At 39.1% G+C, this 13,622-nt stretch overlaps 1 protein-coding gene across 1 annotated transcript; it reads right to left on the minus strand.

Moving 5' to 3' along the window:
• Positions 1-4,143: 4,143 nt before the first annotated feature.
• On the minus strand, positions 4,144-13,300 carry LOC127626596 (nuclear receptor-binding factor 2-like). Its single transcript, XM_052102498.1, has 4 exons — positions 13,153-13,300; positions 7,774-7,858; positions 7,027-7,067; positions 4,144-6,497 (listed from the first exon to the last, which is right to left on the minus strand). The coding sequence occupies exons 1-4, from the start codon at positions 13,180-13,182 to the stop codon at positions 5,874-5,876; spliced, it is 780 nt and encodes a 259-aa protein (XP_051958458.1). The 5' UTR covers positions 13,183-13,300; the 3' UTR covers positions 4,144-5,873.
• Positions 13,301-13,622: the final 322 nt, after the last annotated feature.

A 13,622-nucleotide genomic window follows, 5' to 3' on the forward strand; every position in this document is an offset into this window, starting at 1 on the left:
TGTAACATAGATTTAAGTGAAAAAAAACATCCTGCAAAGTTTTATATAAAGTTCACCGTAAAAAAAGTTAATGTCTCTCAAAAGCAGGAGTCGACTCTGAGTCAATGTAATTAATCATTTTTCCAATGAGTCATTTTCCTTTTCTTTGTGACGTCAAGACGAAAAATTATCAAATTGGCCGCGCCCACTCATCGCGCGCGCAGACACCAGGGAAAATTTGAAAACATCATGTCGACAACAAGACGCTGTGTTCTGAAGTGCATATCAAACGCTACCTTTTTTTCACTGCCCAGGGACGAGCATGTGACGAATCAGTGGCTAGAGTTTATATTTACAACTATACCACACAAGTATAGCCCGAACCTTGTGTTGTGTTTGCGTCATTTTAATGACGATTGCTTTACGAACATGAATGCTTTCAAGTGTGGATTCGCGAGCCGGTTGATACTGAAGGAAGGTTCAGTACCAAGTTTATTTGGATCAGCTTCCTCCTCTCAATCACAACCTGTAAGTATTATTAATAATTGTTGCTTTTATGTGTTTTTTAGCATGCTTAATAAGTATTTGTGTGTGTTGTGTACGTTACGCTCAGCGCAGCTTCTATGTCTCCAATGTCAATTTTTTTGAAATATGTGAAATGTTTGTCGATGTTATTGGAGTTGTCATAAAGAATAGAGCAATAACTTGTAGTAATGCAGTGCTTTACCAATATTTTTATGCGTTGGGCTAACGCAAACAATAACTGATTGGGTGTTTACCACCGAACTTTGGGCTATGATCGCTAACATAAATCAACTCAAATTCCTTCTCTGATTTAGATTTTTTTTACTACAAAGCGGTGATGGGCGTTCCGTTTCCAACAATCTCTGCACAGAGTATACCAATCACAACTGACTGGGTCATCTGACCAATCACCGCAGATTAGCGTCACGCAAAGGAGGGGTTTGGAAAAATGAGTCGTTGAACGAATCATTTGGGAGACGGTGAGCAAATCAGGTAAACATAAATGCATATTATAAGACAACAAAAGTGTTTTTTGTCATTACATGCATGTAAAACTGTTGTTGGGGACTCCCAAAACAATATTAGGAACATTTTAAATGCCACAATAGGTGCCCTTTAATAAACAGAACTGCATGCGTCTTGCAGAAGAACATTGTAACCGGCGCTACTTCTCTCCGTTTATGACTATGGACGAGTCACCCAGGTCCTGTGCTACTCCACAGCGGCGGCGACCCGCTGGACTAAAATAGTCAGAAAATAAACACTTATTATAGGTGTACCATGGTGATTCAGGATACTGACTCCAGTACTCACCAATATGGTTTCGGAATCGGAACAACTCCAGGTAAAAGGAAAGAAGTGTGAGACACAGCTTTGGAGCAACTTAGTTGATTCACAACACTACAAAACGGGTTCTCACTCAGCGTGTGTTTCGCGCTGGATGACGGTCGTGCTGAGCAGTGCAGGTACAGAGGAGAAGTAGAAGAAGAGAAGAGGATGACACCATTTGCTAAGCGGGGGTGTTTTCATTTTCATCCTTAACACATACATTTTAAACCACAAACTATGGAGTATGTTTTGGACATTATTTAACCTTGTCAAAGACGAACAAAAATTTTAGAATAACAACATTTCTTACTCCAAGTTTTAGGGGTGCTGAAGCACCCCTAAAAAGGGGCTAGACTCGCCCTTGGCTAGCAGCCTGCTAGCGACCGACTAGGAAAAGGCCTGCCTCTCCCAATGGCCAAATATGGACAGGTTGGAAAAAAATCTATATATTTTTCACCAGATAACTAATTGTAATATTTAACAAAAATATTGTTCATTGTATTTACTACTGTCTTGACTACTAACTGCAGCCTGTGCAAATCAGACAGTAAGGGGTGCTTCAATTATCACTGTCTGCATTACTTCAATCTATTACAATGGAATCCACAGAGGATGAACTGCTGCCAACTCCTACAATAGACATGGGATACATCACTGGCCACTTCCTGCACCTTGGACTTAGGAAACCGCCACGTGCTTCCAGCTGGACTGCAAGGCACACCTCACTGACCTCTGCTTGCATCATCTCGACTACTTCCTTAAAATAAAATACATAGACAATAAATGAATGCCAACTATAGCCTTCATCAGCCAAATCAAAAATGAAATCGCATCTACACACGTGCACTTACAGTCAATTCTGGATGAACTTCAAAAACACTTAATCATTATTCTTGCAGTCAATTCCCTTCAGTTTTAAACATTGCCCACCAACATCTACTCAGTTTACTCATGACTTGTATTACACATAGATAACTAATATTGGCATTATATTCATGATGTGTAGCCAGAAGAGAACTGACTCCCCCAGCTGAGTCAATTTCCTCTGTTAATAACATCTTGTGGAGTTTTGGGTTTCCTTGCCACATTCGCCTTTAGCTTGCTCACAAACAAATCATCACAAAGACAAATAATTTTTAAAGCATGATTTTAAATCAAGTTTTCAACTGCTCAACTACAACTTTAAGACATTACAGCATCATTTTCTGCTTCAGTATACCTTTCTGTAAAGTCTGTAAATAATACATAAGTTTTGAACATACCTATAGAATCAATTCACTATCAGCAGCAGCAGATATAGATGTAGCAGAAGTTGTACAACAAGTGTCAAAAGATGAATTAGTGCGGTTGTTCTCTTCCCTCTCAAAGTATTTGCGTCATAATGTACTTTTGTTTTACAAAACTTGTGAGTTGTACTGATTACTCGATTATTTAGAAAATAATTTATGGGTGTTTCTTCAACTATGGGCTCTTTTGCCCCGTGGACTTTTAAAATAACGACTTTTCACACACCAAATAAAGTTGATTTGATTTATTTAATAAATACATAACAGTGGATATTTTTTATTTTATTTAAAATGGCAGATTCTTTTGTTTTGCTAAACCTAATTTCATTGCTAGCATTTTATATATACTAAACGCACAGTAAAGTAATATGTTCAAATTTTTTACATACTTTGGCAAAATACAGCTTGATTGGAAATTACACAATAAACATATCCTGTTTAGAAGTGACATTTACCATGATTTTTCTTTGTTTTACCCCCTCACACAATGTAGTATCATAGCCTATTCATTGCAAGCATGCTCGTCATTGGCAATCTCATACAAACATCTTCTACACGTCTTATGTGAAGCGTTCAGAAATACTGATGCATTCTCGTGTTTACATTTTCTTCATCTTCAGAAAGAATTATCTTGTCTATTTTCAACAAAATGATGCGATCTAAAGAGCATTTAGCAGGCCGCCACTGATGGTACTCACCGAATTTTCTTAAAATAATATTCTAATGAAAAAATGTAATTGTAATATGAAGAAACCGTTTTATAAACGTCCCTCGCGGTAGTTCTACATTTAGAAGAACTTTAACCTTTAACTGACTACATTAAATTTAGCACGCACTCATACACCTCATACATAATGAAATTGCTCATTTTATTACACTGAGATTTGTAGATTCTGTCATCCTGAATTTTGCCCACATTTCTAACACAGGTGTCATTCACAGATTGAGCACCAGAGGTAGTTGTTGAGCTTTTAAGGGAATCTGGAAACGTTGCAAAGAAAAGTGTTTGTGGTGAAGTGGCAAGCACAATTTCACTTTTTTCAAAATTGTCTTTTCTATGAAAAAGTCTAGCCAGGAAATTACTTTTGGGTGGGCCTCAATAAAAATGGATGGGCCAAGTTTTCACCAACATTTTTTTAAAAACAAATTTTCCTTAACAACCGGGAAGTGGCACATTCAATGTTTTTTAACACTTTCAGAAATCAGAATTATGCATTTTTATACTATTTTATAAATATATATTTTAAGTCAAACAATAATTTCTAATATTCTGGGTGGGCTTGGGTCTGTGTGTAGATCTAAAAACAATTTTGTCACACTTTTGGATTGTTTAAGTGCAAAAAGACGATAAAAACAATGTGTGACAACCTTAAAGATCTTATGAAAGCAAACTGAAATAAATTAATTTGATTAATTGAAATTTGTCAACACATATGGCAAATTCACCTCTGATTATGACTATTGAATTAAGAAAAAAAACTACAAAAACAAGCAGGTGACACAAATTAAACAGATTAGTGCTTCCACTTGTTAAAATATTTAATGCTTGTCAGAACAAGTAAACTCACAATTAAACATAGTCTTTTTTTAATATCTTAATAATATACTTACAGCTAGAACTGTCATTCATGCAACAAAACCCTTTCACCACATGATTTCTGCTGATTTTTACGTCACACACAAAAAAGTAAAATTAACAAAACAAATGTGACGCACCCTTATTACTGTGGTAAACAAGTAATTAAACATTGAAATAATAATAATAAAATAATAATAATAAAACAAGAAAGCAAAAAATGCAAACTTGGTTCCCTCTTCATGACCCAAAAATAACCCCAAAATTAAAAAGACTTCTGTGTCACATTAAAAAGCTTTCTCTTCCCAGGTGCATCTAGCACGTTAGTACGCTTGTGATTAGTAAAAGTATTGAACCTGGTTTATTGTTAGACATGGTATGATTGTGCAATCAGTTACCTGAAAACATTAACATTGTGATCCAAACATTCAATGACTAATTACAGTACAAATTAAGCTTGAAAAAACAACAAAAACATATTTTTAGTTCATCGAGAGGTCCACATAGGTCCTAATGTGGAAAAAGAATGAAGGCTTATGGATACCTCCATTTCTGTTGTTGCCACTGGATCTAAGATTTTGCTGAAGTGCAGCCATTGAACAGAGACGACATAAATAATAACAGAGCTGAGCAAGAATTTATAGGACAAAACATCAAAGATAGTCAGCAGAGATAGCAAATAATAGGAAATAAAAGGAAAAAACTAAACTTTCTGTGATGTGATACACTAGCACTAAACATGATTATTGCTTATACTTTATACTCTCTTTGACACATCTCTAATTAAATGGTTTGTTCATTACTTAAGTCCTTTATCCTATAATAAAATATTATTCTATAGTTCATGGCTGCTACTGTACAAAGCCACTGTATAAAGAATTGTCCAGGGTGAAAATCTTGGTAGTGAAGACATCAGGCCTAGGCTTCATATTAATCTATACTTTTGCAATAAGGCAAAACAAGTGTGTACTGCTGCAAGCTGGTTATCTGTGTATGGAAACAGAATGCAAAACTAATTGCTCTTGGCTTACTTCTATGCCCAAAACCTGTGGTGTTGATATAGACAACTGAAGATGCATTTTCAACTTTTCCAAAACAAACCTCAAATCAACATCTATAGTGATAATTAACAAGTCAGGGTACTGCACAAAACACACACACACACACACACACACACACACACACACACACACACACACACACACACAGTGAGGATTGTAGGTCACAGTGTTCACTGCCCCTTGTGTGTGTGTGTGTGGGAAATAGATTTTTATAGTTCAAAGTTGGGTTTTGAAAGAGGCAAAATAACCTGCAGATAAAGGTCAGATGTGGACACTATCTGTACGTAAAGACTGATAACATAGTGTCCCACAGAGTCTGTTTGTCTCCCTTTCCAAACTTCATAACAAAAACATGTAAGAAATGTTCAAAAAGGCACAATTACTTGAAAGAGTTGTTTTCTTTGTTTTTAATTTATATCCAATAGCTACGGTACGTAAAGGGGGCCACTGAGAAGAGGACTGAACCCAAAGTGAAGGCGGCTGTGTAAACCGTCATTTATGCCGCTTTGCTGATTCACCAAAAGCCGCGTTCAGTTTGGCGAATAGGTATAATGCGTGTTCACTGGCACGCTATGGTGTACGAAGTCTCCCTTTGGTGCATGTTTTGAGAACAATCCATCACAGCTTCTCTCCATCCAGTAACTCCTGCAGCTCTTGCTTGATGTCTTCAGGAAGCTCCAGGCTGGGAAGGTCTTCCAGAGGGATTTCCTGAGTAGGCATCTCTAGTGGGGGGAGTTGGGGGATGGGAATGTCCTTTGCCTTGCGCTCCTCACCCGGCTGCGGAAGCACCCATAGCTCTGATCTGTCCACGAAGTCTGCATCGACGTAGGGCTCCTTCTTCAGCCTTCTGTTCTCTGCCCGCAAATTCTCATTCTCCTGTTTAAGATGCTCGTTCTCGGACACCAGACGGTCCACCAGTTTGCGCAGGTCGTGAATGGTGGTCTGCTGCTCTTCCAGACGAGTTTTGTCATCTTTCTGGGCTTTACTGCCCGGGCAGGGCTCTGGGGTGGTGCCTTTGTTCTTTAGGAGGTACAGCCATGTGTCGTACTCACGTTCAGATGCTTGGGAGATATCTAGAGCCATTGCACCTGGATGGGGGTGGCGGCGAAGGGGCAGGTCTGAGGAGGGTACATGCTGGAGGGTTCTGGGCTTGTCCTCTCTTCTTGCTCGCTTCCATCGCTCCTCGATCAGCCTCTGCTGCTTTACGTGACTGTCCCTCTGAAGCTCCAGAGACAAGCGAGCCTATGCAACAAACAAGGTATGAACTTATAGAAACTAATAATTAGACTAAACAAATCTTCATACACCAACATAAACAGACTGAACACACTAAAAGCACACTCAGTCATTTTTGGTTTATGTTGCACTGGCTAATGTAGCAGTTGTCTCGGACTTACACTGAAAATTAGCAGGTGCAACTAGTGTTGTAGGCTTTTGATGAGTGGGCATGTTGAGTTGGAAATTTAAGGAAACAAACACAGCAGCAACTGTGAGACATTTGGAAACTGTTCAGTGCTTTGTGTGTAAAACTTTCTGAATTAGAAAAGATTATTGAGTGCACCTTTAAAGTTTCATTATATCGTCTACTATTGCAGGAAATATCTTAGCAATGGAGAGTAATAGAGCACCTCTCCCATAAATTTTTAAGATACCTAATATTTTGCTAACAAGGAAATCCAGCAGCTTCATTTTAGCAAAACAGAACAACACTAGTGTCTTTTCATGGTAAAAAAAAACATCCAGACCAATAAGAGGGAACATATAAACATACCTGTTCACACTCTGTGAGCGTCATGGCCTCCTTGAGAAGTTCTGTTACATGAAGAAAGCACAGGTTGTTTATGCATCCTCTTCTGGCACAAGTTTCTCAAACACGGGTTGAGTTTAGCCCTGCACTAAACCAGGTTTTTCAATGAAAAACCACTATTCAAGTGATGAATAGGGAAAAACCTGTCATCATTTATTCCTCACGTTGTTCTAAACCCATATGATTTTCTTTCTTCCATAGAAAACAAAACAAGCTATTTAGCAGTATGTCCTGGCAGCTCTTTCCATACAGTCAAAGTGAAAGGGGAGGATGCGGTCCAGCTCCAAAAATGCCAAAGAAAAAGCAGCAAAAAAGCATAAACAAAATAGTCCATTCAACTTGTGCTCTATAGTCCAAGAAAATACAAAAATGTAAGCCATTATTTACTGATAATCTTCTTCTCCACTGCAGCTCGATAGCATCACTCCCCATTTACTTTGATTATATGGAAAAGAGCAGTGTGAACACACAGATAAATATCTCATTTTGTGTTTCATGGACAAAAAAAATAAAGTAATTTGGGTTTGTAAATAAAGAATTGTAATATCTGTGCAAACTATTCTTTTAATAATGCTGTCTAGTCATAAATTTGAGTCATGCATATATGTGTCTGAAGAACTATTGAGTTAACTTCGCAAAGTAGCCCAAAATAGTTACCTAACAGGAAGGATGAGATAAAATAGAAAAAGTGGAAATAAAACATGGACAAACCTGTAGCTTTTCTGTGGCAGGAGATGGCATCTTCAAATTTCCCTGCGGCCAGCAAGCGGTCTGCTTTCCTGCACTGTTGATGGGCCTAGGAGAGAGAGGAAGGATATAACCAATTATATTACTAAAGCGTCCACTTTTAAATGTGTAAAATCAAACTACTGACACTAAAGATAATCAATTATCTTCTTCTAGAATGTTTTCAGTTATTGTGTAACTGTGATTGCAACTCTACAACAAAACTGATGTGATAAGAAATTCTGATGTCGAAGTTAAATAGAGTGCAACAATCGGGTTGTGGAAGTAATTCTATTAACTTTTTTCATAGGTAAAATAATTTTTATCAATAACATATCAACCTTTAAAGACAGGCCTCCCTTGAGCACTAAGGTTGTTGATGGTGGTTGATGGTACGTATATGCACTATTTTGACTTCATTTTTATGAAATTGTTTAAGAGTGGATTTCCTGGTGAAAAACAAAATGACCTATGATCCTGAGATGAAACGCTTCACCAATCAATCATGGCCAAAGCATGAAAAACTATCACTGCAGCAAATGCAAACTCATGTATGATGCAATTGGAATGACGCCTCCATACACTCTCAAACTACTTATTTATAAATTTAGTAATATTTTGAAATAAATGTAAATATTGATTCTATACTTATAATCAACAACTTTTATTAATAGATGGATATTTTTTCATGTTTTTTAATTTGATTACGTAATTTGCAATGGTTTCATGAAAGATGAAAGTACACAATCGTGTACTTTTGTCTTTTTGTCCAATTTTCAAACACTTTTTTGCTTCAAATAAAGTTTGTAATGATGAAAACTGGTTGGTTTAGTTCATGTCTTTGAACTCTTTTATGAAGTATAATATGAAAACCCTGACGAATGGGAAAAATTCTCCCAGAACCAAGATGGCTGAAAAAGTGGCCAGGTACTGTAGCTATGACAAATGACATTAAAATTACATTTACCTTCACATTCCATTAACATTACAGAGCACAAATAGCTAGTATTTACTGAGGGGTCTGAATCCACATTTTTGTTTTTTTTTGGCATTCAAATATCTAACTTAAACCTGGAACTTAATGATCGACCGATACGGGTTAATTCCCACCTCACCCATCCACTAATTCTAGGGACCAATTGGCCGGGTTTTAAAAATGTATTGAGGGTAATGTGTGTGCATGGGTCCTGCAAAATAGTGTCACGGTGTGTGACGTGTGATGCTATGGCAGGGGAGGCAATGCCAGGGCCGTTGACGTCTACTATGCGTCCTGATGAAGAAGAGAATTCCTGTACTCAAGCATGCCTTTGACCAGGTAAATGTTATTGGTCAACAGCTCCAGCCTGATGTTGCGCTCACATACTCGTACTTTTCTATTATTTAAGAGCGGTTGCATCGAGTGATGCAGGACATTCAGACCAAAGAGAATATAACGCAGCTATAGGTACCAAAGAGCAGCTGGGAAACACTCTACCAGGTGGCTCACTATAACCCACTGTCTGGTCACTTAGGTCACGAAAAAACTTTGAACCGTTTAATGGCCAGGCAGTCAAGGCAACATACACAAATGGTGTGCAGCATGACGTGAATGCCAGTTGGTGAATCCATTGGCCACCCCAAGAGCGCCATTGCGCCCTCTACCTCTGATCGAGGTCCCCTTCGAGAGAATTGGCATGGACATCATCGGGCCATTATAGTGGACTGCACCAGGGCATCGCTTTGTATTAGTTCTGGTGGACTATGCAACACGATATCCAGAAGCAGTGACTCTTCACAACATCTCAGCACATAGTGTTGTGGAGGCACTCTTTCAAATTATCTCCCGGGTGGGGATACCAAAGAAAATCCTCTCTGATCAAGGCATAACGTTCATGTCATGTACACTACTCGAACTGTACAAATTATTAGGTATTAAATCGACGAGATCTCGATTATGATGATAAGCGAACGGATAGGAGAGGGGCACATCAAATCTACCACATAAACCTCCTCAAATCATGGAGGGAGGCGGTGCCTGTAGCCTAGGCGATGGTAGTTCTGGAGAGCCTAACCGATCAAGTAACTTGTCAATTCGTGGCATTGGATAAGTGTCAAATTTGGACAAGTTTTGGATAAGTGTCCAAATATGACACTTATCCAATGCCACAAATTGACGAGTTACTCAATTGGTTTGGCGCAGCTCAATTTGACTAAACACTGGACTTAAAGGTTTATTGGCAGATACCTTTAACTCCAATATCCAGAGAAAAGACTGCTTTTTTCCACACTGTTTGGATGACACCAATTTGTGATGCTTCAATTTGGTTTGTTCAGGGCCCCGCCACATTTAAGTGCCTCATTGACAATATCCTCAGACCGCACACGGCATATGCCGTCGCATATCTGGACGATATTATCATTTATAGTAATGATATATGCGAACATAAATGGCATATGCAACATCTGAGGGCTGTCCTGATTGTGCTGACACAGGAAAGACACACGTCCAACCCGAAGAAGTGCACAATTGAGCGGGTGGAAGTTAGGTATCTGGGGTTTCACTTAGGTCACAGGCAGGTGCGTTCACAGGCAAAAAAAAAAACACAGCAATCACAGCCTGCCCGGCGCCCCAGACCAAAAAGGAGGTAAAGCAGTTTTTGAGGCTGGCTGGCTGTCTACTACCGGAGGTTTGTGCCTTGCTATTTTGATGTCACCAGCCCTCTGACTGACCATACTAAAAAGGGGGCTCCAGATCTGGTCCAGTGGACAGTGTCATGCCAACAGGCTTTCCCCTTAAGGTAAAGTCCACATAGTGTGGGGGGCCGCTTTTACATGCACCCGACTTCACTCTCCCCTTTATTTTGCAGACTGATGCATCTGACAAGGGGCTGGGCACGGTGCTCCCGCAGAAGGTGGGAGGGGAGGAACGGCCATTTATTAGTCGCAAGTTCTCCTTCACGAAGACAAAGTATAGTACCATCGAGATGGAATGTCTTGCAATTAAGTGGGCTGTTCTTACTCTCTGCTACTACCTGCTGGGGTGGGCCTTCACCCTCTGTTCTGATCATGCTTTTCTGCATGGCTAAAGACCATGATTCCTACAGTCCGGACGCCATCAAAAGACTATGTCTCAAAGAGTAGGAGGTTCCCAGAGGTCCACGCGGAGTTCACAAAGATGTGGCACAGGCCCTACTCTGCACACGCTCAGGTTGGAGGGGCTGCTTCTTTCATGTTGTTCGATTGGACAACATGACATTAATATACATAATACATAAATTTCCAGGGTAGAATACAATCTCTGCCAATGTTGAGCCTGACACCGCGCCTCCTCCTTTGGAGCGAGCGCCATCTCCTTTCCTTATGTGTGACAAACATCCCATGTACCGCCAGGGAGATATGCCCGGGAAATGGAGGCTTCATTCTCAGATGGTCCTGAGGATTTGAGACATATTCCACAAAGCGGTAGTGGACCGCAGAGACAACCCACTGTACCCTCTGGTATTCCATATCCCAAGCCTCACCAGGGGTGTATGCCATCGCTCACAAATGGCCCGCAAAAAGCAAGCATGCATTTGTTTTGGTATGCCCCCTCCATTCTGTCATCTGCAAAATTCGAGAGGACAGGGAAGTGGTTGTACTGGTTGCACCAAAATCATCAAGTCATGTAAGATGTGTGTCAGGTGTTTTTAAATATATAACAGGTGGTGTGACATAATCAGGTCCCATGACCAGAAAGCAACAGATTAGAAAAAATCTAAAATTCAAATTTTTATTTTTTTTAAAACCCCCACCAAACTATAAAATATTAAATAAATCCAAGCCGTGTAATGCCGAGTTTACACTACACGATTTTAAACCCGATTTTAGCTCACCGACAAAATCGATCGCTGACAAAAGCCTGAAATCATGGGCAAATCGGAGCTCGCTCCCATGAGCAACGATTGCAATGTATGAACTATCAAAGATGCGATTTGAGAGAAGCGCCGATGCATCACCGTTGTCAGCGAGATATCTAGAATTTTAAATATGTGGACCCATCTGCGATTCCAAACTGTGCAAAGTGAAATATGTTTTGACTGACTTCAGCCAATGATAGAGCAAGAAACGGGGCACGGGAAGTTTCAGTGGGAGGAGTCCTGATGTACCTGCAACCAAACTTCAACTAGCATGGCTGCAGTATCAAGAAAGTCTCATTGGACCGAGAAATGGAGGAAACATTTGTGGACCATTGGCAGGAGCACCAGTGCCTATTTGATGTTTCATCTGAACTGTACCACAACCGGGTGGAGAAAGAGAAGAGTTGGGAGAGAAACTGACAATTCTCCTGGACAGTCAGGTAAGCAAATAGTTCGATTTTACATTTGGAGGTAGTTTTATATATTGTAACCAATAAAATATATGATGCCTTGGGGCAATTAAAAACATACACATCATATTCTGAAATGCATAACATATGATCAGGCATTTGTTTTCGTATCTCGTATCAATTACTTTTTTCTAAACGTCATTTGGAGTTCAGGCAGAATCGTCGTGGAATCGTCAATAGTGAAATGTTTTGTAATGTGTTCACCTCTGTCGCGGATTCATCATGTAATTTAAAAATGCTACGACTTAAGTGACAAGACAGACAGTTGTGTAATATGAACGGTACCACGATCCGACATCTTTGAAAGTTGTGTAGTGTGTAGGAGCCATGAGATGTGTTGCAGGTGTTTGTGAATGCATTGCGGGTGCTATAACAACACCTGTTTCTATGAGTTAAAGAAAATTTTAGAAATCAATGTAATAACAATGTTACAGATCCTAGTGAATAACCAATTCACAGATTTAATTTATTTATTCATGTTATTCCACTTCATTCAGACCATTGCATTCTATTTGTAAGATGCTATGCTTATTTTTAAATCTGGCATTTTTTTTATGTTATGCAATTTTGCAACATTCCCTTAATTTGCTCAGCGAATGTCAAACAAATGCCCAATATAAGAAGAACATCTTTACCGCAGTCTTCAGAATTATCTCCTAAACAGCCTCAGCAACATCATTTCATAAAACTGACAATTTCACAAGACTTAACATCTTCCACCATAGTTAGATAATTAATCACACATTTAAAATCACATGTTAGTATATTCACTCAGAGTGAGTGAATGTGTTTAAATGTGACCAACACAAGCTTGTGGAAGCGCACTCATAGAAAAGAAAACACTACTAACATAAAGCATTCACAGCTCGATTAAATTACCACGAAACTCAGTAAATAGATGGACGTGTTTCTAGATAGGTGGATGTCATCACATCTTTATTTTTATTCTGATCAGAGCTGGTATGCGGCTAAGCTAACCGCAGCTAGCATGCTAATGTGGCTCATAAACAAACACTTACGAGGTTAAGAGGACTGTCCACCACCTCCATTCCTTAATCGACAACAGCCTTAACTACATGAGGGATCCATACATGATCATTGGTACATTATGAGTCTTTACTCCGGGACCAGAGACCCTGGTATCACCGGCTACTGATCCAAAGCTACAAAATACAAGCAAAAAAAAAAAAACAATTTCCCCCTGCGCGACGTCACCACAACGTCACAACACACGTACGCGCATGACGTGAGGATGCTGTTATTAGTCAGGTAAATTACCTTTTAAATTAAGAAAAAAAAATTAAAAATGTAAACAAAGCTTCATTAAATTTAAGTCTCATCAGCAAGCATTGTTAGCATGGGTTAGGGTTAACTTACAATCACAACTTCTCCCCCAATAAAACTATCATATACTATTGAACAACAGTGATGCCACGATTAAAAACAAATCTATTTTTGCATAAATGGTTTAGTAAAGATATAACATTTG

The sequence above is a fragment of the Xyrauchen texanus genome, chromosome 33 (genome assembly GCF_025860055.1).
Source record: "Xyrauchen texanus isolate HMW12.3.18 chromosome 33, RBS_HiC_50CHRs, whole genome shotgun sequence".
In the NCBI taxonomy this organism is placed as follows: domain Eukaryota; kingdom Metazoa; phylum Chordata; class Actinopteri; order Cypriniformes; family Catostomidae; genus Xyrauchen; species Xyrauchen texanus.

Excerpts from the sequence above, each read along its gene's own strand:
- LOC127626596 (XM_052102498.1), bottom strand. The coding sequence starts at position 13,182 with ATGGAGGTGGTGGACAGTCCTCTTAACCTC. Across the intron at positions 7,859-13,152 it reads TGGACAGTCCTCTTAACCTC|GCCCATCAACAGTGCAGGAA; the intron begins GTAAGTGTTTGT and ends TCTCTCTCCTAG. Across the intron at positions 7,068-7,773 it reads CTGCCACAGAAAAGCTACAG|AACTTCTCAAGGAGGCCATG; the intron begins GTTTGTCCATGT and ends TTCATGTAACAG.